This window comes from Anomaloglossus baeobatrachus, chromosome 5 (assembly GCF_048569485.1).
Source record: "Anomaloglossus baeobatrachus isolate aAnoBae1 chromosome 5, aAnoBae1.hap1, whole genome shotgun sequence".
Lineage (NCBI taxonomy): Eukaryota > Metazoa > Chordata > Amphibia > Anura > Aromobatidae > Anomaloglossus > Anomaloglossus baeobatrachus.
Window position 1 is genome coordinate 377,738,622 of NC_134357.1, and position 27,646 is coordinate 377,766,267.

A 27,646-nucleotide genomic window follows, 5' to 3' on the forward strand; every position below is an offset into this window, starting at 1 on the left:
CCTCGGTCGGTGGCAGGCTCTCCCGCTTTGGCGACGCCTGGTGGCCACATGTTCAAGACCGATGGGTGAGAGACATTCTGTCTCATGGTTACAGGATAGAGTTCAGCTCTCGTCCTGCGGCTCGTTTCTTCAGAACCTCTCCGCCCCCCGCTCAGAGATTCCCTACTTGGACGATCTCCTAGTCAGGGCCCCATCTCGGGTGGCGTGTCAACAAAGCCTATCTGTCGCTCTGGCGACTCTCCAGCGGTTCGGGTGGATCATCAACTTCCCGAAATCCAAGTTGACACCGACCCAATCACTGACGTACCTTGGGATGGAGTTTCATACCCAGCAAGCGTTAGTCAAGCTTCCGAGCGACAAACAGCTTTCTCTGCAGGCAGGGGTGCAATCCCTTCTTCCGAGTCCGTCACACCCCTTAAGGCGCCTCATGCACTTCCTGGGGAAGATGGTGGCAGCTATAGAGGCAGTCCCGTTCGCGCAATTCCATCTTCGGCCACTCCAATGGGACATTCTCCGCAAATGGGACAGGAGTACGGCTTCCCTCGACAGGAAAATCTCTTTCCCTTGTAACTCTTGACTGTGTGGCCATTGAGTCCTGGCTCCTAGCGTCTTCAGGGTTATCTCATGATGTCATTGCCACCATGAGACAGGCCAGGAAGCCTACATCCGCCAAGATCTATTATAGGTCTTGGCAAATCTTCCTATCCTGGTGCGCTAATAACGGTTTTCCTCCATGGCCGTTTGCCTTACCCACTTTTCTTTCATTCCTTCAATCCGGAATGGACAAGGGTTTGTCACTCGGCTCTCTCAAGGGCCAAGTATCGGCGCTCTCCGTGTTTTTTCAAAAGCGTCTAGCCAGGCTTCCGCAGGTCCGCACGTTCCTGCAGGGAGTTTGCCACATAGTCCCACCTTACAAGCGTCCGCTGGAACCCTGGGATCTTAACAGGGTGCTAACGGCTCTTCAGAAACCACCTTTCGAGCCGCTGCGGGATGTCTCTATCACGTCTTTCGCAGAAGGTGGCCTTCCTAGTGGCAGTCACATCACTTCGGAGAGTGTCTGAGCTAGCAGCGCTGTCATGCAAAGCCCCCTTCCTGGTGTTTCACCAGGATAAGGTGGTTCTGCGTCCGGTCCCGGAATTTCTCCCTAAGGTGGTATCCCCTTTTCATCTCAATCAGGATATCTCCTTGTCTTCATTTCTTTGTCGCTCCATTGGGAGACCCAGACAATTGGGTGTATAGCTTCTGCTTCCGGAGGCCACACAAAGTATTACACTTAAAAGTGTAAACCCCTCCCCTCTGCCTATACACCCCCCCGTGCATCACGGGCTCCTCAGTTTTTATGCTTTGTGCGAAGGAGGCACACATCCACGCAAGCTCCACAATTTAGTCAGCAACAGCTGCTGACTATATCGGATGGAAGAAAAGAGGGCCCATAACAGGGCCCCCGGCATGCTCCCTTCTCACCCCACTCTGGTCGGCGGTGTTTAAGGTTGAGGTACCCATTGCGGGTACATAGGCAGGAGCCACATGCTGTTTTCCTTCCCCATCCCTTAGGGGCTCTGGGTGAAGTGGGATCCTAACCGGTCACCAGGCACTGGGACCGTGCTCCCTCCGCAGCCCCTGGGGGAATCTGCTGGACAGGAGAACGGGTATCATCAGGGACAAGGCCCTGCTACTCTGAGGTACTCTGTGTCCCCTTGGGGACAGCGCATAGTGCGCCTGTGTTATGGACGCTGCAGCAGCTGCTGGGTGTGTTAGTGCGCCGGGACTACCGCGCTAACCGCGCTTGTTTGCCGGCCGCGCTTATAACTTTATTCCCCGGCTTTTGCGGCCTAGCACCGCATACTCCCGCCCCCGGGCCTGCCAGTCAGGGGTAAGAGCGGGACGCTGCACTAGACGTCAGCGCTGAGGGCTGGAGCATACTTCGTATCCTCCTCCCCCCTCACTGAGCACCGTGGGGCATCAGATTCCCGCACTTTTTGAGGCACGCCCACGGCCCCCTCCTCCTCTCAGAACGCTAGCAGCCATTCCTGCAGCAGACGCTGGAGATTTTCAGAGGAGAGACAACCGAGCTCCACAGCTCTGGGAGGCCCGGGCAGGGAATCTGGTGGTCACACAACCGCTGCGGGCGGTCGGTAAGCCGCACCTGTTACTAGGTGTTGGCCCCCCTGGGTGCCGAAGTGTATACTTATATGCTTATTTTGTATACATTTACTTTGTACGGCCGCACTATTTGCTTTTGGCTATATACCCTCACTGATTGCTCTAAGGGGAGACAACAGCATGTCATCCGCAAAAAGCAAGGGTGCCAAGGCACAGGCTTACTTTGCAACCTGTACCTCATGTGCGGCTATCCTACCTGCAGGTTCCACCTACCCTCATTGTGTGCAATGTTCGGCCCCTGTGACACTCACTCAGCCGGAGTCTCAGCCATTGGTAGGACCCCGGGCCCAGGTGGAACCACCGGCTCCCACTGTCCAGGTGACAGGGACAGAGTTCGCAGTATTCGCTGACAAACTGTTTGAGTCTATGGATAAATGGTCTGCTAAGATACTAGAAGCTTTGCAGTCCAGACCGGTAACACAGGCCCCGGGCACAGTTGAATCATTGACCCCAGGCAGGCCCCCCTCGGTTGGAGCAGCAAAGTGCTCCTGGGACGACGCATAGGTCCCACGGTGAGGACTCCGACACGGACCGCAGTCCCAGACCGACTAAGCGGGCTCGCTGGGAGCTTCCCTCGACTTCATCACACTGTTCAGGGTCTCAGCATGAGGACTCCCTGGAGGATGAAGCGGAGGTGGCAGATCAGGGCTCTGATCCTGACACCGCTCTCAACCTTGATACACCTGAAGGGGACGCCATAGTAAACGACCTTATAGCGTCCATCAATCAGGTGTTGAATCTTTCTCCTCCAGCTCCTCCGATTGAGGAGTCAGCTTCTCAGGAGAAATTCCATTTTAGGTTTCCCAAACGTACACGGAGTGGGTTTCTGGATCACTCCGACTTCAGAGATACAGTCCAGAAACACCGAGCCTTTCCAGATAAGCGCTTTACTAAGCGCCTTAATGACACACGTTATCCCTTCCCCCCTGACGTAGTCAAGGGTTGGGCTCAGTGTCCCAAGGTGGACCCTCCAGTCTCTAGATTGGCGGCTAGATCCATAGTTGCAGTGGCAGATGGTGCATCACTCAAGGATGCCACTGACAGGCAGATAGAGCTCTTGATGAAATCCATCTATGAAGCTATTGGCGCGTCCTTTGCTCCGGCATTCGCAGCCGTATGGGCACTCCAAGCTATCTCAGCTTGTCAGTCTGAGATTAATGCAGTCACACGTGCCTCTACTCCGCAGGTTGTGTCCTTAACCTCTCAGGCGTCGGCGTTTGCGTCCTACGCCATGAATGCTGTCCTGGACTCTGCGAGCCGTACGGCGGTAGCATCCGCAATTCGGTGGCAGTCCGCAGGGCCATGTGGCTACGTGAATGGAAGGCAGACTCTGCTTCCAAAAAGTTCTTAACCGGGTTGCCATTTTCTGGCGACCGCCTGTTTGGCGAGCGATTGGATGAAATCATTAAACAATCCAAGGGAAAGGACTCGTCCTTACCCCAGTCCAAACCAAACAGACCTCCACAACGGAAGGTACAATCGAGGTTTCGGTCCTTTCGGCCCTCAGCCAGGTCTCAATTCTCCTCGTCCAACAGGCCACAGAATGGTCAGAGGAACTCTGATTCATGGCGGTCTAAGTCACGTCCTAAAAAGACCGCCGGAGGAACCGCTACCAAAGTGGCCTCCTCATGACTTTCGGCCTCCCCAAACCGCATCCTCGGTCGGTGGCAGGCTCTCCCGCTTTTGCGACGCCTGGTTGCCGCATGTCCAAGACCGATGGGTGAGAGACATTCTGTCCCACGGTTACAGGATAGAGTTCTGCTCTCGTCCTCCGACTCGTTTCTTCAGAACATCTCCGCCCCCCGAGCGAGCCGATGCTCTTCTTCAGGCGGTGAGCACTCTGAAGGCAGAGGGAGTGGTGATCCCTGTTCCCCTTCAGCAATTGGGCCACGGTTTTTACTCCAACTTGTTTGTGGTGCCAAAAAAGGACGGATCCTTCCGTCCCGTTCTGGACCTAAAACTGCTCAACAGACACGTGAAAACCAGGCGGTTCCGGATGGAATCTCTCCGCTCCGTCATCGCCTCAATGTCCCAAGGAGACTTCCTAGCATCAATCGACATCAGGGATGCTTATCTCCACGTGCCGATTGCACCAGAGCATCAGCGCTTCCTGCGTTTCGCCATCGGGGACGAACACCTTCAGTTCGTGGCACTGTCTTTCGGCCTGGCGACAGCCCCACGGGTCTTCACCAAGGTCATGGCAACAGTGGTAGCAGTCCTACACTCTCAGGGACACTCGGTGATCCCTTACTTAGACGATCTGCTTGTCAAGGCCCCCTCTCGGGCGGCATGCCAACACAGCCTGAACATTGCTCTGGAGACTCTCCAGAGATTCGGGTGGATCATCAATTTCCCAAAGTCAAAATTGACACCGGCCCAATCACTGACATATCTCGGCATGGAGTTTCATACTCTCTCAGCGATAGTGAAGCTTCCGCTGGACAAACAGCGGTCGCTGCAGACAGGGGTGCAATCTCTCCTTCGAGCCCAGTCGCACCCCTTGAGGCGCCTCATGCACTTCCTAGGGAAGATGGTGGCAGCAATGGAGGCAGTTCCTTTTGCGCAGTTTCATCTGCGTCCACTTCAATGGGACATTCTCCGCAAATGGGACAGGAAGTAGACGTCCCTCGACAGGAACGTCTCCCTTTCTCGGGCAGCCAAGGCCTCCCTTCAGTGGTGGCTTCTTCCCACTTCTCTGTCGAAGGGGAAATCATTCCTGCCCCCATCCTGGGCTGTGGTCACGACGGACGCGAGTCTGTCAGGGTGGGGAGCGGTCTTTCTCCACCACAGGGCTCAGGGTACCTGGACTCAGCCAGAGTCTTACCTTCAGATCAATGTTCTGGAGATAAGGGCAGTGTATCTAGCCCTAAAGGCGTTCCAGCCGTGGCTGGAAAGCAGGCAGATCCGAATTCAGTCGGACAACGCCACGGCGGTGGCATACATCAATCACCAAGGCGGCACACGCAGTCGGCAAGCCTTCCAGGAAGTTCGGCGGATTCTGCTGTGGGTGGAAGCCACAGCCTCCACCATCTCCGCAGTTCACATCCCGGGAGTAGAAAACTGGGAAGCAGACTTTCTCAGTCGCCAGGGCATGGACGCAGGGGAATGGTCTCTTCACCCGGACGTGTTTCAAGAGATCTGTTGCCGCTGGGGAACGCCGGACGTCGATCTCATGGCGTCTCGGCACAACAACAAAGTCCTGGCATTCATGGCACGGTCTCAAGATCACAGAGCTCTGGCGGCGGATGCATTAGTTCAGGATTGGTCGCAGTTTCGACTACCTTATGTGTTTCCTCCTCTGGCAATGCTGCCCAGAGTGTTACGCAAGATCAGGTCCGACTGCCGCCGCGCCATCCTCGTCGCTCCAGACTGGCCGAGGAGGTCGTGGTACCCGGATCTGTGGCATCTCACGGTGGGCCAACCGTGGGCACTACCAGACCGACCAGACTTGCTGTCTCAAGGGCCATTTTTCCATCTGAATTCTGCGGCCCTCAACCTGACTGTGTGGCCATTGAGTCCTGGATCCTAGCGTCTTCAGGGTTATCTCAAGAGGTCATTGCCACTATGAGACAGGCCAGGAAACCAACGTCCGCCAAGATCTACCACAGGACGTGGAGGATCTTATTATTTTGGTGCTCTGATCAGGGTTTTACTCCCTGGCCATTTGCCTTGCCCATTTTTCTGTCCTTCCTTCAATCCGGAATGGAAAAGGGTTTGTCTCTCGGCTCCCTTAAGGGACAAGTCTCGGCGCTCTCTGTGTTTTTTCAAAAGCGTCTAGCCAGGCTTCCACAGGTACGCACGTTCCTGCAGGGGGTTTGCCACATAGTCCCTCCTTACAAGCGTCCGCTAGAACCCTGGGATCTGAACAGGGTGCTAACGGCTCTTCAGAAACCACCCTTCGAGCCAATGAGGGATATTTCTCTTTCACGCCTTTCGCAGAAGGTGGTCTTCCTAGTGGCAGTCACATCACTTCGCAGAGTGTCTGAGCTAGCAGCGCTGTCATGCAAAGCCCCCTTCCTGGTGTTTCACCAGGACAAGGTGGTTCTGCGTCCGGTTCCGGAATTTCTCCCGAAGGTGGTATCCCCTTTTCATCTCAATCAGGATATCTCCTTACCTTCTTTTTGTCCGCATCCAGTTCACCAATGTGAAAAGGATTTGCACTTGTTGGATCTGGTGAGAGCACTCAGACTCTACATTTCTCGTACGGCGCCCCTGCGCCGCTCGGATGCGCTCTTTGTCCTTGTCGCTGGCCAGCGTAAAGGGTCGCAGGCTTCTAAGTCAACCTTGGCTCGGTGGATCAAGGAGCCAATTCGAGAAGTCTACCGTTCTTCTGGGCTTCCGGTTCCTTCAGGGCTGAAGGCCCATTCTACCAGAGCCGTGGGTGCGTCCTGGGCTTTGCGGCACCAGGCTACGGCTCAGCAGGTGTGTCAGGCGGCTACCTGGTCGAGTCTGCACACTTTCACGAAACACTATCAAGTGCATACCTACGCTTCGGCAGATGCCAGCCTAGGTAGGCGAGTCCTTCAGGCGGCAGTTGCCCACCTGTAGGAAGGGGCCGTTTTACGGCTCTTTTACCGAGGTATTCTTTTACTCACCCAGGGACTGCTTTTGGACGTCCCAATTGTCTGGGTCTCCCAATGGAGCGACAAAGAAGGGAATTTTGTTTACTTACCGTAAATTCCTTTTCTTCTAGCTCCTATTGGGAGACCCAGCACCAGCCCCTGTTCCCTTCGGGCTGGTTGTTTTTTTGTGTACACATGTTGTTCATGTTGAATTGTTCTTTTGGTTCATGGTTTCAGTTCTCCGAACATCCTTCGGATTGAATTTACCTTAGACCAATTTATAAGTTTTCTCCTTCCTGCTTTTGCACCAAAACTGAGGAGCCCGTGATGCACGGGGGGTGTATAGGCAGAAGGGGAGGGGCTTTACACTTTTAAGTGTAATACTTTGTGTGGCCTCCGGAGGCAGAAGCTATACACCCAATTGTCTGGGTCTCCCAATTGGAGCTAGAAGAAAAGGAATTTACGGTAAGTAAACAAAATTCCCTTCTTTGCCCTAATCCAATTCACCAGTGTGAAAAGGATTTGCACTCTTTGGATCTTGTGAGAGCACTCCGGCTCTACGTGTCTCGCACGGCGCCCCTGCGTCGTTCAGATGCGCTCTTTGTCCTTGTCGCTGGCCAGCGTAAGGACTCGCAGGCTTCCAAGTCAACCTTGGCTCGGTGGATCAAGGAACCGATTCTCGAAGCCTACCGTTCTTCTGGGCTACCGCTTCCTTCAGGGCTGAAAGCCCATTCTACCAGAGCCGTGGGTGCGTCCTGGGCATTGCGGCACCAGGCTACGGCTCAGCAGGTGTGTCAGGCAGCTACGTGGTCGAGTCTGCACATTTTCACGAAACACTATCAAGTGCATACCTATGCTTCGGCAGACGCCAGTCTAGGTAGGCGAGTCCTTCAGGCGGCGGTTGCCCACCTGTAAGAGGGGGCCGTTTTTCGGCTCTTTTTTTGAGGTATTCTTTTACCCACCCAGGGACTGCTCTTGGACGTCCCAATTGTCTGGGTCTCACAATGGAGCGACAAAGAAGAAGGGAATTTTGTTTACTTACCGTAAATTCCTTTTCTTCTAGCTCCTATTGGGAGACCCAGCACCCGCCCCTGTACCCTTCGGGCTGGTTGTTCTTTTGTGTACACATGTTGTTCATGTTGAATTGTTCTTTTGGATCATGGTTTTCAGTTCTCCGAACATCCTTCGGATTGCATTTACCCTAGACCAATTTATAAGTTTTCTCCTTCCTGCTTTTGCACCAAAACTGAGGAGCCCGTGATCCACGGGAGGGTGTATAGGCAGAGGGGAGGGGTTACACTTTTTAAAGTGTAATACTTTGTGTGGCCGCCGGAGGCAGAAGCTATACACCCAATTGTTACCTAATTGTCTGGGTCTCCCAATGGGAGCTAGAAGAAAAGGAATTTACGGTAAGTAAACAAAATTCCCTTTTCAGATTTTGGTTATAGTAACCCCTTAATAACCGGGGGCAGTAAAATTACATCATAGCGGTCATAGTGTTAATCTTCCACGGCTGATGCCGGCAGCGTATGCCACTTTTTTCGGACAAACTTCTGATTTTTTTTTTTTTTTATTCCCTTTAGATAAAAGTAAACCTATTCATGTTTGGTGTCTACGAACTCGAACCGGCCTGAGGCATCACACCAACCCATTAGTTTTACCATATAGTGAACACAGTGAATAAAATATCTCTCAAACAATAGTGCAATCGCACTTTTTTTGCATTTTTCCAGTACACTATATGGTAAAACTCATGGTTTCATTTAAAAGTACAGCTCGTTTCGCAAAAAAATGAGCCCTCACATGACCATATTGACTGAAAAATAAAAAAGTTACGTCTTTCGGAAGAATGGCAAAAAAATAAAACTGAAAGCGCAAAATCGGCTGGTCGTGAAGGGGTGAAAATAGATGGTTGTATTATTTTTTTCTTGCTCCCTCCCTCTTGGCACTTCGAGCCTAATTTTATGCCCCCTTTCATATAAGGTTATCATTTTTCTTGTCAATATTGTGGGGAAAATGTAAAGAATTAAAAACAAATGCATGTCTTTCACGTTTTTTGTGCTGGTTTTTTGTTTTTTTTTTTCTTTTTCGCTCCTAATTGGGAGACCCAGACAATTGGGTGTATAGCTACTGCCTCCGGAGGCCGCACAAAGTACTACACTTAAAAGTGTAAGGCCCCTCCCCTTCTGGCTATACACCCCCCCCGTGGGAGCACGGGTCCCTCAGTTTTTGCTTTGTGCGAAGGAGGTCAGACACGCACGCATAGCTCCACTGTTTAGTCAGCAGCAGCTGCTGACTATGTCGGATGGAAGAAAAGAGGGCCCATACAGGGCCCCCAGCATGCTCCCTTCTCACCCCACTTTCTGTCGGTGGTGCTTGTTAAGGTTCAGGTACCCATTGCGGGTACGGAGGCTGGAGCCCACATGCTGATTCCTTCCCCATCCCCATTAGGGCTCTGGGCGAAGTGGGATTTTACCGGTCTCCAGGCACTGAGACCGTGCTCCATCCGCAGCCCCTGGAGAAGCCGCTGGATATGGAGCTGAGTATCGTCAGGGACATGGCCCTGCTCCGTCAAGGTACTCTGTGTCCCCGTGCATACGCGCGCACACCGCAGCATTGCTGGGTGTGTTAGTGCGCCGGGGACAACAGCGCTGCTGCGCTTGTGCCATTTCCTCACTTCAGCTTAGCTGAGTGGGTAGACTCGGGGAGAACGGTCGCGCCGGCCGCTGGGACTGCGACACGGCTGGGACTTGTGGTGCGCCGGGGACTTCCGCGCTGACCGTGCATATATCACGGCCGCGCTTATTACTACGGTCCCCGGCTTTTGCGGCCTAGTTCGTTCGTTCCCGCCTCCGCACCTGCCAGTCAGGAGGAGGGCGGGACGCTGTACAGAGCATCAGCGCTGAGGGCTGGAGTCTTTTTTACATACTCCAGCCCTCACACCAGGCACAGTAGGACGCAGTTTCCCGCACTTTGTTTGTGGCACGCCCACGGTCCGCCCCTCTTCACAGAACGCCGGCAGCCATTCCTGCCTGCACGCTGAGCTGCAGAGGGGAGACCCAGACACGGGATTCTACGGCCTCATACCCGCTGTTCAGCGGGCGGTAAGCAGCCTCAAGGGCTCACCCCCACTTGTGCCGTTTGTATACTGAGTATTTTGTGTTTGCAAATACTTTGTACTGTACGGTCGCTGGTGATTCTCGGCTATATACCCTCCTAGATTACAAATAAGAAAGCCGCGGAGACACCATCACGTGTTTCTCAACGCTGGCAGGAAACTAGCCAGGTCTTTCACCGGGAAGGAACAACCACGGGAAGGGCAGTCTCCAGTCAAGGAGACCACCTATACCAAACATGGTATCCATCCACAGAGCCGTTTCGGGGTATTTGCCCCTCATCAGTGTGGAGTAGGAATCTGGCTAGTGGGGGCAATGCCTAGTATAAGACTACTTAAGCAAGCATTGTTGACCTTAGGGAGATCAACATATCCACTGCGGAGACACCATCACGTGTTTCTCAACGCAGTGATTCTAGAGCATTGCCCCCTGGGAAGTATGCAAATAAGAAAGCCGCGGAGACACCATCACGTGTTTCTCAACGCTGGCAGGAAACTAGCCAGGTCTTTCACCGGGAAGGAACAACCACGGGAAGGGCAGTCTCCAGTCAAGGAGACCACCTATACCAAACATGGTATCCATCCACAGACAGCCGTTTCGGGGTATTATTTGCATACTTCCCAGGGGGCAATGCTCTAGAATCACTGCGTTGAGAAACACGTGATGGTGTCTCCGCAGTGGATATGTTGATCTCCCTAAGGTCAACAATGCTTGCTTAAGTAGTCTTATACTAGGCATTGCCCCCACTAGCCAGATTCCTACTCCACACTGATGAGGGGCAAATACCCCGAAACGGCTGTCTGTGGATGGATACCATGTTTGGTATAGGTGGTCTCCTTGACTGGAGACTGCCCTTCCCGTGGTTGTTCCTTCCCGGTGAAAGACCTGGCTAGTTTCCTGCCAGCGTTGAGAAACACGTGATGGTGTCTCCGCGGCTTTCTTATTTGCATACTTCCCAGGGGGCAATGCTCTAGAATCACTGCGTTGAGAAACACGTGATGGTGTCTCCGCAGTGGATATGTTGATCTCCCTAAGGTCAACAATGCTTGCTTAAGTAGTCTTATACTAGGCATTGCCCCCACTAGCCAGATTCCTACTCCACACTGATGAGGGGCAAATACCCCGAAACGGCTGTCTGTGGATGGATACCATGTTTGGTATAGGTGGTCTCCTTGACTGGAGACTGCCCTTCCCGTGGTTGTTCCTTCCCGGTGAAAGACCTGGCTAGTTTCCTGCCAGCGTTGAGAAACACGTGATGGTGTCTCCGCGGCTTTCTTATTTGCATACTTCCCAGGGGGCAATGCTCTAGAATCACTGCGTTGAGAAACACGTGATGGTGTCTCCGCAGTGGATATGTTGATCTCCCTAAGGTCAACAATGCTTTCTCCTAGATTACAAGGAGGCAACAGCATGTCGTCCGCAAAACGCAAGGGTGCCAAGGCACAGACATTATATGCTGCCTGTACCGCATGTGGGGCTGCTCTATCGGCAGGTTCCACTGACCCCCATTGTGTGCAGTGCTCGGCCCCTGTGCAACTTGCACAGCCGGGGCCTCTGCTGGACGTGACCCAGGGTGTACCACCTGTGAATGCTGTCCAGGTGACAGGAACGGAGTTTGCAGCTTTTGCTGACAGATTGTCTATGACCATGTCAAAGATTCTTGAAACATTGCAGTCTAGACCAGTAACTCAGACCATGGACACTGTGGCATCATTGCTCCCTGGTCCCCCTCAGCTGGAACACTTCCAAGCTCCGGGGGTGTCACATGCACCCCAGGGTGACGATTCTGACTCGGACGACAGTCCCAGACAACCTAAGCGGGCTCGTTATGAGGGGCCCTCAACTTCGTCTCACTGGTCAGGATCCCAGCGGGACGAATCTATGGGTGATGAGGCGGATGTAACTGATCAAGATTCTGATCCTGGGACCGCTCTCAATCTGGATACACCGGATGGTGACGCCATAGTGAATGATCTTATAGCGTCCATCAATAGGATGTTAGATATTTCCCCGCCAGCTCCTCCTGCGGAGGAGGCAGCTTCACAGCAGGAGAAATTCCATTTCAGATATCCCAAGCGTAAATTAAGCACTTTTCTGGACCACTCTGACTTTAGAGATGCAATCCAGAAACACCACGCTTATCCTGAGAAGCGGTTTTCTAAACGGCTTAAAGATGCACGCTATCCTTTTCCCCCTGACGTGGTCAAGGGTTGGACCCAGTGTCCCAAGGTGGACCTTCCAATCTCCAGGCTTGCAGCTAGATCTTTAGTTGCAGTAGAAGATGGAGCGGCACTTAAAGATGCCACTGACAGGCAGATGGAGCTCTGGCTGAAATCCATCTATGAAGCTATTGGAGCGTCGTTGGCGCCAGCTTTTGCAGCCGTATGGGCACTCCAAGCCATTTCAGCTGGGCTTATACAAGTCGACTCGGTCACACGTACATCTGCCCCGCAGGTGGCACCATTGACCTCTGAAATGTCTGCATTCGCGTCTTACGCGATTAATGCTGTCCTGGACTCTACGAGCCGTACGGCGGTGGCGTCAGCCAACTCCGTGGTTTTGCGCAGAGCCCTGTGGTTGAGAGAATGGAAGGCAGATTCTGCTTCCAAGAAGTGCTTAACCAGTTTGCCTTTTTCTCGTGACCGATTGTTTGGGGAGCGTTTGGATGAAATCATTAAACACTCCAAGGGTAAGGACTCATCCTTACCTCAACACAGACAAAACAAGCCCCAACAAAGGAGGGGTCAGTCTGGTTTTCGGTCCTTTCGAGGCTCAGGCAGGTCCCAATTCTCCTCGTCCAAAAGGACTCAAAAGGATCAGAGAGGCTCAGATTCTTGGCGGACTCAGTCACGCCCAAAAAAGACAGCAGGAAGAACAGTTACCAAGACGGCTTCCTCATGACTTTCAGCCTCCTCTCTCCGCATCCTCGGTCGGTGGCAGGCTCTCCCGCTTTGGCGACATTTGGCTGTCACAGGTCAAAGACCGTTGGGTGAGGGACATTCTGTCTCACGGGTACAGGATAGAGTTCAGCTCTCGTCCTCCAACTCGTTTCTTCAGAACTTCCCCACCGCCCGACCGAGCCGATGCTCTGCTGCAGGCGGTGGCCGCTCTAAAGGCGGAAGGAGTGGTGACTTCCGTTCCTCTTCAGGAACAAGGTCACGGTTTTTACTCCAATCTGTTTGTGGTGCCAAAGAAGGACGGGTCCTTTCGGCCCGTCCTGGATCTAAAGTTGCTCAACAAACACGTAAAAACCAGGAGGTTCCGGATGGAATCTCTACGCTCCGTCATAGCCTCAATGTCTCAAGGAGATTTCTTAGCATCAATAGAATCTACTTATAAAGGCACCCTCTCAAGAGGCATGCCAACACAGTCTGGACGTGGCACTGAAGACTCTCCAGAGTTTCGGGTGGATTATCAACTTTTCAAAGTCAAATCTAACCCCGACCCAATCACTAACATATCTTGGCATGGAGTTTCATACTCTCTCAGCGATAGTGAAGCTTCCACTGGACAAGCAGTGCTCTCTGCAGACAGGGGTGCAATCTCTCCTGCAGAACCAGTCCCACTCCTTGAGGCGCCTCATGCATTTCCTAGGGAAGATGGTGGCAGCAATGGAAGCAGTCCCTTTCGCGCAGTTTCATCTGCGCCCTCTACAATGGGACATTCTCCGCCAATGGGACGGGAAGTCGACGTCCCTCGACAGGGATGTCTCCCTCTCTCAGGCAGCCAAGGACTCTCTCCGATGGTGGCTTCTTCCCACCTCATTGTCAAAAGTAAAGTCGTTCCTACCCCCATCCTGGGCGGTGGTCACGACAGATGCGAGCCTATCAGGGTGGGGAGCAGTGTTTTCTTCACCACAGGGCTCAGGGTACGTGGACTCAGAGAGAGTCCACCCTTCAGATCAATGTTCTGGAAATCAGAGCAGTCTATCTTGCTCTGCGAGCCTTCCAACAGTGGCTGGAGGGCAAGCAGATCCGGATTCAGTCGGACAATTCCACAGCGGTGGCGTACATCAACCACCGAGGGGGAACACGCAGTCGGCAAGCCTTTCAAGAAGTCCGGCGGATTCTGACGTGGGTGGAAAACACAGCATCCACCATATCCGCAGTTCACATCCCAGGCGTGGAAAACTGGGAAGCAGACTTTCTCAGTCGCCAGGGCATGGACGCAGGGGAATGGTCCCTTCACCCGGACGTGTTTCAGGAGATCTGTCGCCGCTGGGGGATGCCGGACGTCGACCTGATGGCGTCACGGCACAACAACAAGGTCCCGGTTTTCATGGCACGGTCTCACGATCACCGAGCTCTGGCGGCAGACGCCTTAGTTCAGGATTGGTCGCAGTTCCGACTACCTTATGTGTTCCCACCTCTGGCATTGTTGCCCAGAGTGCTCCGTAAAATCAGGTCCGACTGCCGTTGCGCCATTCTCGTCGCTCCAGACTGGCCAAGGAGGTCGTGGTACCCGGATCTGTGGCATCTCACGGTAGGACAACCGTGGGCGCTACCAGGCCGTCCAGACTTGCTGTCTCAAGGGCCGTTTTTCCATCTGAATTCTGCGGCCCTGAACCTGACTGTGTGGCCATTGAGTCCTGGATCCTAGGGACCTCAGATTTATCTCATGATGTTGTTGCCACCATGAGACAGGCTAGGAAACCATCCTCCGCCAAGATCTACCACAGAACGTGGAAGATATTCTTATCTTGGTGCTCTGCTCAGGGAGTTTCTCCCTGGCCATTTGCATTGCCTATTTTTCTTTCCTTCCTGCAGTCTGGGTTGGAAAAAGGTTTGTCGCTTAGCTCCCTTAAAGGACAAGTCTCTGCGCTATCCGTATTCTTTCAGAAGCGCCTGGCGCGACTTCCTAAGGTACGCACGTTCCTGCAAGGGGTTTGTCATATCGTTCCCCCTTACAAGCGGCCATTGGAACCCCGGGATCTGAACAAGGTTCTAATTGCTCTCCAGAAGCCACCTTTCGAGCCTATGAAGGAGATTTCCTTTTCTCGGCTTTCACAGAAAGGGGCTTTTCTGGTGGCGGTCACGTCTCTTCGGAGAGTGTCAGAGCTGGCGGCGTTATCTTGCAAATCTCCCTTCCTGGTGTTTCACCAAGACAAGGTAGTACTGCGTCCAATTCCAGAGTTTCTTCCCAAGGTGGTATCTTCCTTTCATCTCAATCAGGATATCACTTTACCATCTTTGTGTCCGCATCCAGTTCACCAATTTGAAAAGGGTTTGCATCTGTTGGACCTGGTGAGAGCACTCAGGATCTACATTTCCCGCACGGCGCCTCTGCGCCGTTCGGATGCACTCTTTATCCTGGTCGCTGGTCAGCATAAAGGGTCGCAAGCTTCCAAATCCACCCTTGCGCGGTGGATCAAGGAACCAATTCTTCACGCCTACCGTTCTGCTGGGCTTCCGACTCCTTCTGGACTGAAGGCCCATTCTACCAGAGCCGTGGGTGCGTCCTGGGCATTACGGCATCGGGCTACGGCTCAGCAGGTGTGCCAGGCGGCTACCTGGTCGAGTCTGCACACTTTTACCAAGCATTATCAGGTGCATACCTACGCTTCGGCGGATGCCAGCCTAGGTAGACAAGTCCTGCAGGCGGCGGTGGCCCACCTGTAAGAAAGGGCTGCCTGACAGCCCGATCACGAGGTATTCTTTTACCCACCCAGGGACTGCTTTTGGACGTCCCAATTGTCTGGGTCTCCCAATTAGGAGCGAAAAAGAAGGGAATTTTGTTTACTTACCGTAAATTCCTTTTCTTCTAGCTCCAATTGGGAGACCCAGCACCCGCCCTGTTTTTTCTTAGGGTATTTGTTTTTCGGGTGCACATGTTGTTCATGTTGATAAGTTACGTTCTCCGATATTGTTTATCGGATTGAATTTGTTTTTGAAACAGTTATTGGCTTTCCTCCTTCTTGCTTTTGCACTAAAACTGAGGGACCCGTGCTCCCACGGGGGGGTGTATAGCCAGAAGGGGAGGGGCCTTACACTTTTAAGTGTAGTACTTTGTGCGGCCTCCGGAGGCAGTAGCTATACACCCAATTGTCTGGGTCTCCCAATTGGAGCTAGAAGAAAAGGAATTTACGGTAAGTAAACAAAATTCCCTTCTTTTTTGCCTAGTCAGGGTTGGATACAGTGATTTGGGTTGGCAGTGGCTTTAATTTATAATTCATTTCATATATATTTTTTTTTTTTTTTTTTTTACTTTTCATTATGCCTTTCATAAGGTCATAACAAAACTTTTTAGGGTTCTGTTTAACATTTTACATTAATTTTTAGTATTGCTTATTTTCTCTGATTGGGGCTGGAATATTTAGACTCCGTCCTGTAGTGTAAAGCTGATCTGGATGTGCCAACAGCACTGTTCCATCACAACACCTAGCAATCACATGATGACTAGTACCGGAGGATAAAGAGCGATGTTTATGCCATCTAAACTGAATAAACACTGCCTGTTCAGCTCTGTGTATACAGTGATCCAGAAGGCAGCGATCAGCCTCTTCTATAGCTGTCTCCTCTCTATTGCAATCTCAGTGCAGCTCCACACTTGACATAACAATAATGTTCTAAAATTTCACATGAAGACCAGCTTGACATTTTAAGATGTTGGACGATCTGCAAGTAGTTAAAGATTTGTCCACTTTGGATGATCAAGATACGTCCCTTCTCAATAAACTGATCCTAGCGATTAGCTGTAATCAGTAAAGGGTGCTTTACACGCTGCGACATCGCTAGCGATGGCACCCGCCTCCATCGTTCGTGCGACATTTGGTGATTGCTACGGCAGCGTCACACGCACATACGTTTTCAGCGACGTCGCTGTGACTGCCGAACAATCCCTCCTTCAAGGGGGAGGTGCGTTCGGCGTCATAGCGATGTCACTGCGGTGTCACTAAGCGGCCGCCCAATAGCAGAGGAGGGGTGGAGATGAGCGGCCGGAACATTCCGCCCACCTCCTACCTTCCTCATTGCCGGTGGACGCAGGTAAGGAAATGTTCATCGTTCCAGCGGTGTCACACATAGCGATGTGTGATGCCGCGGGAACGACGAACAACCAGCGGCATGCACCACCAACGATATTATGAAAAGGAGCGACGTGTCAACAATCATCGATTTTTGACGCTTTTGTGATCGTTGATCGTCACTCCTTGGTGTCACATGCTGCGATGTCGCTAACGGCGCCGGATGTGCGGCACTAATGACGTGACCCCGACGATATATCGTTAGCGATGTCGCAGTGTGTAAAGCACCCTTAAGTGTTAAAGGGGTTATCTGGGACTTTTTTCTTTTCTATGGGGCTAAGAACTTAACGGCAGGTAGGTTCTGCCCTGCAACTAGCCCTTCCAGGCTAGAGTGGTCGTGGACTGCTCCTGCCGGTGATTTATCCTGCTTCCAGTGAAATCACATCAACAGAACAGCTTCTTCTCTTCCACTCTGTTCCTTCGACAGGTTGTAGTTAATGATATGTGATTGATAGCCGGCTCCCCGCAATCAGCATGTTATCAACAGAGCCAAGCGGAAGAGAGGCAACTGCTCAGTTGACGTCCGGTCCAAAGGAAGCAGGAAAATCGCTGCCTGAGCTGGGAGAGATCATCGTAGTGCAGAACAGGCAGAAATAGCACAGTTAAAAATAAATAAATAAAAATAAACAAAACTTTAAGTCTTCCTGCAATGCCCACACAGGGAAAATGAAGCAAAATCAATGTTTCTGTGTAATGCAGGACTGGATAGGTTCTTCAGAGATGAGGCAATGCCAAGACAAGGGGGGATACTGATTAGAGGATTCCATCCAACCATTAACTCAGATTTTCATAATGGGTTATTCGAGAATGAGTATTCTAAATCAGCTGACCCCTTATATATTACTCCATCAACAATAAAGGGGTTGTCTGCTACTCGCAAAACCAATTCTTAATTGCTATAGCCCCCCCCATGTAAAATAAAAAAACGCCTATAGTCTCCTCCGTTGTTGGGGCTTGCGTGATGTTATGTAACACGAGTCCAGCAGCCAGTCTGTAACCGTTACACTCTCACTTCCTTTGGACATAGTTCAGATTAGGAGGAAGTCAGTAGCAGCAGCAGCTCTCACGTCTTTCAAGTGTCCATCTCATCCAAAGAAAGTGAGAGTGAAGCTGCTGTTGACTGTCTTCTGGGCTCATGAGACATAACATCACCTGAGACCTGACACCGGAAGGGAGTACAGGCTGTCCCCCCCCCCCCCCCCACTCGGGGGTGGAGGGGCTTTTATAGCAGTTAAGAAGGGGTTGTACCGGTAGTGATTATACTGCTCGTACAAGTAGAACACATAGAACAGAAGATTCCTTGAAGCTTCTGTACATGGATTTATTGTTGCTGTAAAAGACAGTTGATCACTATTTACTTTTTTGCAGACTCCTGCCCCCAGCAGAACCGCGTCCTTCTCAGAATCCCGCCAGGATGAGATCACTCCAGCAAAAAAGTCCAAGCAGACTATACCCAGCGGTAATTTATTTATTTTTCCCTATTTCTACAGTTTTTAATTGTTTTTAATACATGTGGCATACAAGAACACCTAATGAAGTGGAAATTCCTAAAGTACAAGGTTACATGCATCCTTTTTCCTAGACTAGAGTAGTCTCTCAATACCCAAAACTATTTTTTCTTTTGCTGAAAAAAGTGGAAGTCTTTTCACCAGTGTTTTTTTTTTTTTTTTTTTTTTTTTTTGTTTTTTTTTATTCAGATTCACATTAGGGTCTTGTTAGTGTCAGTGTTTCATCAGTTTTTATTGTATGCAAAAAAAATAAAGGGGATTTCTCTGGACTCTCCTAGCAAACAGTTAGTGTAAAACACATCTCTACTGTGATGCAACTAGAATGCCATCATTATGATGGTCGGGTTGACTTAAAGGCGCAAATTTTATTAGTTGTTCAGATCAAAGTGGGACAAGCCTTATTAGTTTATTTCAGAGTAGAGATGGTTACAACATTTCCGGTACTATTGGTGTTTTGGGGTTTAAATACAGTGGCTTGAAAAAGTATTCATACCCTGTGAACTTTCCCACGTTTTTTTCATGTTACACCCACAAAGTAAATCTGATAATTGTGATGTGCATTTGTCTGTAGTATAAGGCTGGTTTCACACATCCGGCTTTTCTCCACTTTATCGGGTCCGGTGCGCTCCCGTACAGTGTATACATTACAATCGCCGCGCTGCAACTTCCTGGTCACTTGCTCCAGTCACATGACAGCATGCGAACGTAGCTTGTTGCGCGGCTATTGTATTGTATACACTGTACAGGAGTGCGCCGGATCCAACAAAGTGGAGAAAAGCCGGATGTGTGAAACCGCCCTTAAACCCCCAAATAAATTCTTGAGTAACAAAGTGCCTACGGAAATCACATAATTAGTAACTTGAGCCCACTTGTGGGTAATTTAGTCTCATAACTACAGCTGTTCTGTGAAGGCCTTGGGTTTGTTTGAGAATATAAGGCTATGTGCCCACGGGAGCTTGCTTCTGCGGATTTTGCCGTGTAAAACCTTCTGCTTTATCTGCGTTTTCCAGATAAATCCGCAGGTTTCAGCAATTACAGACACTCCCCATTTTACCCTTTGGGACATGGAGAGTGCTCTGTCCACGCTGTGGAATATGCTGCGGATGTCCCGCAGCCGCGCATAAACGCATGTCAATTATTCCTGCGGAATTACCTGTGGAAATCCTGGCCCTCCACTATGGAGATAGAGGCCGGGACGTCCGCAGGTAAATCGCATGAAAGTCCGCAGGTTTACCGCAGATATTTCTTTGTCGCTCCATTGGTAGACCCAGACAATTGGGTGTATAGCTTCTGCCTCCGGAGGCCACACAAAGTATTACACTTAAAAGTGTAAAGCCCCTCCCCTTCTGCCTATACACCCCCCCCGTGCATCACGGGCTCCTCAGTTTTTATGCTTTGTGCGAAGGAGGCACACATGCAGGACGTGGAGGATATTCTTATCCTGGTGCTCTGATCAGGGTTTTACTCCCTGGCCATTTGCCTTGCCCACTTTTCTTTCCTTCCTTCAATCCGGATTGGAAAAGGGTTTGTCGCTCGGCTCCCTTAAGGGACAAGTCTCAGCGCTCTCTGTGTTTTTTCAGAAGCGCCTAGCCAGACTTCCACAGGTACGCACGTTCCTGCAGGGGGTTTGCCACATAGTCCCTCCTTACAGGCGTCCGTTAGAACCCTGGGATCTGAACAGGGTGCTGATGGCTCTTCAGAAACCACCTTTCGAGCCAATGAAGGATATTTCTCTTTCACGCCTTTCGCAGAAAGTGGTCTTCCTAGTAGCAGTCACATCACTTCGGAGAGTGTCTGAGCTAGCAGCGCTGTCATGCAAAGCCCCTTTCCTGGTGTTTCACCAGGACAAGGTGGTTCTGCGTCCGGTTCCGGAATTTCTCCCTAAGGTGGTATCCCCCTTTCATCTCAATCAGGATATCTCCTTACCTTCTTTTTGTCCTCATCCAGTTCACCAATGTGAAAAGGATTTGCACTTGTTAGATCTGGTGAGAGCACTCAGACTCTACATTTCTCGTACGGCGCCCCTGCGCCGCTCGGATGCACTCTTTGTCCTTGTCGCTGGCCAGCGTAAAGGGTCACAGGCTTCCAAATCAACCCTGGCTCGGTGGATCAAGGAACCAATTCTCGAAGCCTACCGTTCTTCTGGGCTTCCGGTTCCCTCAGGGCTGAAGGCCCATTCTACCAGAGCCGTGGGTGCGTCCTGGGCTTTGCGGCACCAGGCTACGGCTCAGCAGGTGTGTCAGGCGGCTACCTGGTCGAGCCTGCACACTTTCACGAAACACTATCAGGTGCATACCTATGCTTCGGCAGATGCCAGCCTAGGTAGGCGAGTCCTTCAGGCGGCGGTTGCCCACCTGTAGGAAGGGGCCGTTTTACGGCTCTATTACGAGGTATTCTTTTACCCACCCAGGGACTGCTTTTGGACGTCCCAATTGTCTGGGTCTCCCAATGGAGCGACAAAGAAGAAGGGAATTTTGTTTACTTACCGTAAATTCCTTTTCTTCTAGCTCCAATTGGGAGACCCAGCACCCGCCCCTGTTCCCTTCGGGCTGTTGTTCTTGTGTACACATGTTGTTCATGTTGAATGGTTTTCAGTTCTCCGAACTTCCTTCGGATTGAATTTACTTTAGACCAATTTATAAGTTTCCTCCTTCCTGCTTTTGCACCAAAACTGAGGAGCCCATGATGCACGGGGGGGTGTATAGGCAGAAGGGGAGGGGCTTTACACTTTTAAGTGTAATACTTTGTGTGGCCTCTGGAGGCAGAAGCTATACACCCAATTGTCTGGGTCTCCCAATTGGAGCTAGAAGAAAAGGAATTTACGGTAAGTAAACAAAATTCCCTTCTTCGCTGTACTACGACAGCTAAAAATAGCTGCGGATGCCGGCAGGCAGCTGCGGTAAAATTGCGGCCGTACCTGCGGATATATCCGTAGGTACGAGCTCCCGTGGGCACATAACCTTTAGGGATTAATCCGCATCATAAAAACCAAAGAACAAGCAAGAGAGGACAGGGATAATAAAGTTAGGGAAATCTGTAAAGCGGGGTTAGGTTAGAAAAACAAAATGGCCCAAGCTCTGAACATCTGTTGAGCATGTTCAATCCATGATCCAAAAATGGAAGGAGTATGGTACAACTGGAAATATACCAAGTTACATAAACTGAGATCCCAAGCAAGGAGATGAGAAGCAGCTAGGCGGTCCATGGAGGCCGAAAATGGGCAAAACTTTCAGCCTCTAGAGGTGCAAAGCTGGTAGAGACATGCCCCAAAAGACTTGTAGCAGTAATTGCAGCGTAAGCTGGGCCTACAAAGTATTGACTCAAGAGGGTAGTGAATACAAATGCACATCACGTTTTTAAGATTTATATTTTTAAAATATTTAGAAAACCTTGTATCATATTCTTTACACTTCACAAATACTTACTATAAGGCCCTGTGTGTGGTCTATGCTCCTCGGCACTATTATAGTTTGACAAAGACTGTTCTATTTTGGAGCAGAAACATTACCATCTCTCTCTCTATTTGTGATGGAAGAACTAAACCTATTTTTTTATTCTTTGGATGTGTCCCTTTTCTTCTCATTATTTGGAATACATTTTGGGCTGGGAATTGTCCTCTTAGTGGTGCATTTGCATAATAGGACATCATATGAAGATTGGTGGTTTGGTGCTGTGCACTTGTGTATTTGATAGGAAAAAAAACACTGACATTAACCGCTCCATAGCCAATAATAGGTTGTGAAATGCTGACGTCTGAATGAGACCTAAGATAGTGAACTAAGTGTGAAAGCCCCTTTTTAAAAGGTCTCACCTACTGAAGTAATCTGTGAGCAGGGGAGCAAAATCCACTTGGGATATTGTTAAATCTAGGTTCACACTACCATTAAAGGGAACCTGTCATCAGAAATTTAGCTTAAAACCTAAATGTTTCCCCTTCTGCAGCTCCTGGGCTGCATTCTAGCAAGGTTCCTGTACTTTTTGTGCCCCCTTTGAAACCAAATTAAACACTTTATAAAGTTGTACCTTTTTCTCTGCAATTCTTGTAAATTATCCATAGGGGCAGGCTCTCTTGCGTCCGTTACTGTCCCTCCTGCAGATTGATGCCGTCCCCCAATGCTCCATTTCATATCTCAGGACACCGCCCACTGTGCCCGTGGTCCCGTGCACGCGAGGACCGTTGGTGACGTGGTCGCAGGCACGAGATTATGGGCGGTGCTGTGATTGCATCGCAAGTACCCGCCCATAATCACGTGACCGCGATCTCCCCTCTGCCTCCAGCGTTCTGCGCAAGTGCTGGAAGATGACCCGACGTCACCTCCTTCCCATCCTGCCCTGCAGCAGGAAATAGATGGGAGGAATGGAGCAGGCCACCACAGGTTACAAAAAAAACCAAAAACCGTTTAGTGCATTTCACTTTTCAAAAGACAATGTGTGTTTTTGTTTGATTTTACATGTTTTTTTACTGTGTACGTCGCTCAGATCCTCTCCGCGTCTCCTCGTAACCTGTGGTGGCCTGCTCCGCTCCTCCCATCTATTTCCTGCTGCAGGGCAGGATGGGAAAGAGGTGACATCTGGTTCATCTGGCCAGCGCTTGCGCAGAACACTGGAGGCGGAGGGGAAAGGGCGGGCACGAGATTATCGGCGGGCACTTGAGATGCAATCACAGCGCCGCCCATAATCTAGTGCCTGCAACCACGTCACCAGCGGTCCTCGCGTGCGCGGCACCTCGGTCGCAGTGGGCGGCGTCCTGAGATATGAAATGGAGCAATGGGGGATGGCGTCAATCTGCAGGAGGGACAGTAACGGACGCTACAGAGCCCGCCCCCATGGACAATTTACAAGAATTGCAGACAAAAAGGTACAACTTTATAAAGTGTTTTATTTGGTTTCAAAGGGGGCACAAAAAGTACAGGAACCTTCCTAGAATGCAGCCCACGAGCTGCAGAGGGGGAAACTTTTTTAGGTTTAAAGCTAAATTTCTGATGACAGGTTCCCTTTAAATGCTGTCCAATACTTGCTTAATAGGGATCTTTGGCTCGGAGGTACCGATATATACTCTATGGAACGTGGGGTGTTTAAAGATGTTAATAAAATTTATTCTGTGCATAATGGAAAGTTCTGCAATTTTCTAATGTTTTAATTTCCATTCCATTTTCAAAATATTTGCTTGCTGTCAGTGAATATATGTGGCTTGTAATAAACAATTTCTGATACACTGCCTGCCATCATTGAATGACTGTTAAAACCAAGCATAGGCATTATCTGCACCCTTGGCGTGGACAGTTAAGTGAACCTTCACACCTACTTTTTCCTTTCATCTCCGCCCTCTGCTATCTTGATTGACTTCTCTGGCTTTACAGACGTTGGAGATAGATTGGAAAATTAGTAGGTGGGAATGTGCGTGACCACTCCAAGGGTGCACCGTAGCGCTTGCTTGGCTTGTACAGTCATTTTGTTCTGGTACCCTATCGTTAGCAAACAAGGCACCTGTGTGGGTACCGCCAACCTCTGTACTGCATTTATAGCTTTTGGATGTTACAAGAATGTTTGTATTCAGTGACCACAAGTACAAATATGGAAAATGGGAAGCAGTTGAAAGTATAGAAGAAGGTTGCAGATCCTTCACTTGCTGTTTTAGGCTATGTGCCCACGGGAGTTTATACCTGCGGATATGTCCCCAGGTTTCCCACAGCAGCTCCCTGGCATCTGCAGCTATCCATAACTGTGGGATTCCAGCGAAATATCTGCGGATATTCATGCGACTTACCTGCCTCTATCTCCATAGTGGGGGGCCGGGAAACCCGCAGGTAACTCCACAGGAATAATTCACATGCAGTTACGTGTGGATGTGGGACATCCGCAGCATATTCCGCAGCTGCACATACCGCAGCATGGACACACACTCCCCTTGTCCCATAGGATAACATGGGGAGTGTCTGTACTTGCTAAAACCTGCGGCTTTATCTAGAAAATCCAGATAAAGCTGCAGGTTTTCCACCGCAAAATGGTACAGAGTCCAGTGGGCACATAGTCTTAGAGGCTCAACATGGTCGAAATCTGTAGATGACCACAGTCACTCCAAATATTGGTGAATGGGTTTTGTTCAACCTCACATTCTCTTAAAGCAGCCATTCTGGGCATGCACCCTAACTTTCTCATTTTAACAGATCCATCGGCTGTACACAGACCCATTAAAGGTAGGCTGGCAGCAGAGAGCTGGGTGTTGGCTGTACTCTGTCTGTCTGCAGTGTTCGTATTCTGCTGCCCTCCCCTCTCATCTATTCCTTTTTTGCAAAACATGACTCCAAATCAAGACGAACCATTGTTGTGTGTAAATAAATGTGATGCATTCATTACTCCCTCCAATAAGCTGACCCTATAGCACCATTGTTAGGGATGTTTGTGTGTAGTTGTGTTTTTTTTTTTTTTGTATTTTTTACATGGTTGGTGTGTATATAGATCTATGCTACTCCTTTTGCTTGGCTAGAAAAACAGGATTATTCTCATCATGATGATAAATGGTTCAAATTGCAAAATGCTTGTGGAAACGTGCAGCTTTGCAACCTTTTATTAAAAATTCTCTGATCTCAAGAACGGCAGGATTTGTAACTACTTGCTATCTAGGTTTCCTGCCACTGCTGCGGTATTTCAACATTGACTGCACTTGTGCAGTTTTTACACGCTCTTTAAATAGAGCTTGTAATTGCTGCTCTGAAACTGCTAGATTCAGTCCTCCTCCATTGCTGCAGAGACAAAGCCATCTCTGCTTACGGCACTAGAGAGCGCAACCAGAGGCAATCTTATGCAAGCGCAACGTTCCTTGGCAATCCGGAAGCTGGGGTCTAGAGAAGTGCCATCTTGAAGATTGTTGTTGAGAACTGCTTTAAGAGCAACATCTATTGACATGACTCCCCGGACAATACTGTGCAAACCTTTGTGGTTATCGGTTCACTACAGTTGTCATGAAAATGGACTTCTTCATGGTGTCCGTTTCATGCCAATGGAGATTTAGTTCATTTTAATATGGGATCCGTAGGTAATTAAATAAACCTACATGCCACAATTAGAAACCTAAAAAGATGAGTAAACATGACTAACTTTTTGCATAGCAGAATCTTTCTAAAGTTGTTATGCAAGAAAACCCTTCAAAGACTTCTAACATTGAGATGACCATTTAAGTGATCATGCCCGCTTCAGTCTGGAGGATAGACCGAATAGTGTGTGTAAAGCTGGCCAATAGAAAGCTGTCGGCGAGCTAGCTTTACCACGCCACCTAGGCTAGGGTCACACGAGCGTATAAAAAAAAAATCGGGCCATATGATTTTATTTAATCTGTTTTTATTTTAATCGACAGCTATTAGTCATTTACAGGACCGTGCACTAGTGATGGGCGATCACTAAAATGCTCATTACTCGGTTTGAGCTGGTTAGAAGCTCAGACGAGTTCGATCCAAGTAACGAGCATTATGGAAAATCAATGATTTGGCCTTTTCGGCTCTCTGTCTACATACAGCCCTCCATAAACAGATTTTTATATATATATATATATATATATATATATATATATATATATATATATATATATATATATATATATAATAAATATATATATATATATATATATATATATATATATATATATATATATATATATATATATATATACATATATACATATATATATATATATATATATATATATATATATATATATATATATATATATATATATATATATATATATATATATATATATATATATAACACCCAATGTTCGAGAATGTTTTAGTTCTCATGAAGGTCATTCAGAGACTGTGAATGGCTCTCCCCTAGGTACCTGTGCACATCATGCAGTGAAGCGAGCCTGTGCATTGAGATCATTGTTTCATGGATGAAATATCCAAGCACCCACGATACTCGGCCGAGCTCTGTGAGCACCCCAATGCTCGATCAAGATACGAGCAGTGCCGAGCACGCTCTCCCATGTTTCCCGTTCAGCTTCCAATTCTAGAGAATTGTAATGCATCCATAAAAATATTATTCTACACTGTAGCTTCGTATGGAATCAGTTTTTCTTTCCTTTCGCACCCCTTCGATTTTGGAATGAAATTGTAGAATTCTGCGATTTTATAATTTTATTTCCCAAACAGAATCTGTCAGCAAAAAAAAAAATAACACTGGTCCAAGTGTTATCTGATAAAATAAGTCATATAGCACTTGTCTGATTTATACACTTGTGGGAGCGAGCCCATACACTTTGGTGGATTTAATCAAGCATGTGTTGACAAACTTGACCGTGACGTAAAGACGCCCTGGGGCACCTTATATCCTGTACAACAAAAGGATCAGACATGTTGAAATAGAACGGTCCAATCCTTCTCCCTAGGAAGATTCGGGCTAGATCTTCAGCCGAATATAATGTAATGTATGGAACCAGTTTAGACTTGGGTGTGTCATTCATTGGTGAGGTTCATATTTCAATTGATGAAAAAGATTACTATAATCTGTTCTTTAGAGTCTAATTTAACCATCAAACTGGTAACATGGCTCATGTTGGCAATGAAAACTCTGAAGTGGAGACCATTAGAAACACTCCAACCATAGTAATGAGGCCTGATGATGTGTTGGTTTGCGTGACTTGTTTGCTTTGATGGTTGTTTTGTACACTGATTTGTACATAGGTTCGTTAAGTATCTCCTAAGTAGCAACTCGGTGCTCTGGGACATTCCTTCTGTAGCTTATTTCCAACTTTGTTTTCCCAGATGAATAATATGATTTGCAGATATCTAGTAATTCAAGTCACTGGTTAGAAATCTGGAGTATATAATTCATTCTTTTAATGCATTTAGGAACATCATAAAGATTGCCAGTGCTGGTAACTGGTGAAATAATGTTTTAGCATTGAATTTAACAAACTGCAAATCATATTAGGAGTTAAGTGAATAGATGGCTGTTATACATAGGTGTAGATGATGTAAGACTCCATAGATGTGTGCAGGTCACCCGGTGTGTGCTAGGACTCGCTGTGTGCTTCCTGCCCTATGCCACCTCACTGCTTGGATTCATGGCTGTCCAATGTTCCCTCTCTTGCATACCTGCTAAGTCGCCTCTATGTCCTTTTACAGCTAAGGCAACTACGCTGTTCAGCCGCCATACCAAAGCTATTGTGTGGGGCATGCAGACCCGGGCAGTACAAGGCATGCTGGATTTCGACTACATATGCTCACGTTCTGAACCGTCTGTTTCAGCAATGGTCTACCCTTTCACGTAGGTTTG

The 27,646-nt window shown here is 49.2% G+C and overlaps 1 protein-coding gene across 2 annotated transcripts in view; it reads left to right on the forward strand.

Moving 5' to 3' along the window:
* Positions 1–27,646, forward strand: part of ACLY (ATP citrate lyase) — a 128,652-nt gene that overhangs the window by 71,139 nt on the left and 29,867 nt on the right. Inside the window, exons 13-15 of one of the 2 annotated variants that reach the window (XM_075350027.1) lie at positions 18,231–18,321; positions 24,538–24,567; positions 27,496–27,637. In XM_075350027.1, coding sequence (XP_075206142.1) covers positions 18,231–18,321; positions 24,538–24,567; positions 27,496–27,637 — 263 coding nt within the window. The remainder of the gene's footprint in view (positions 1–18,230; positions 18,322–24,537; positions 24,568–27,495; positions 27,638–27,646) is intronic. The other variant, XM_075350028.1, reaches the window with a different exon arrangement.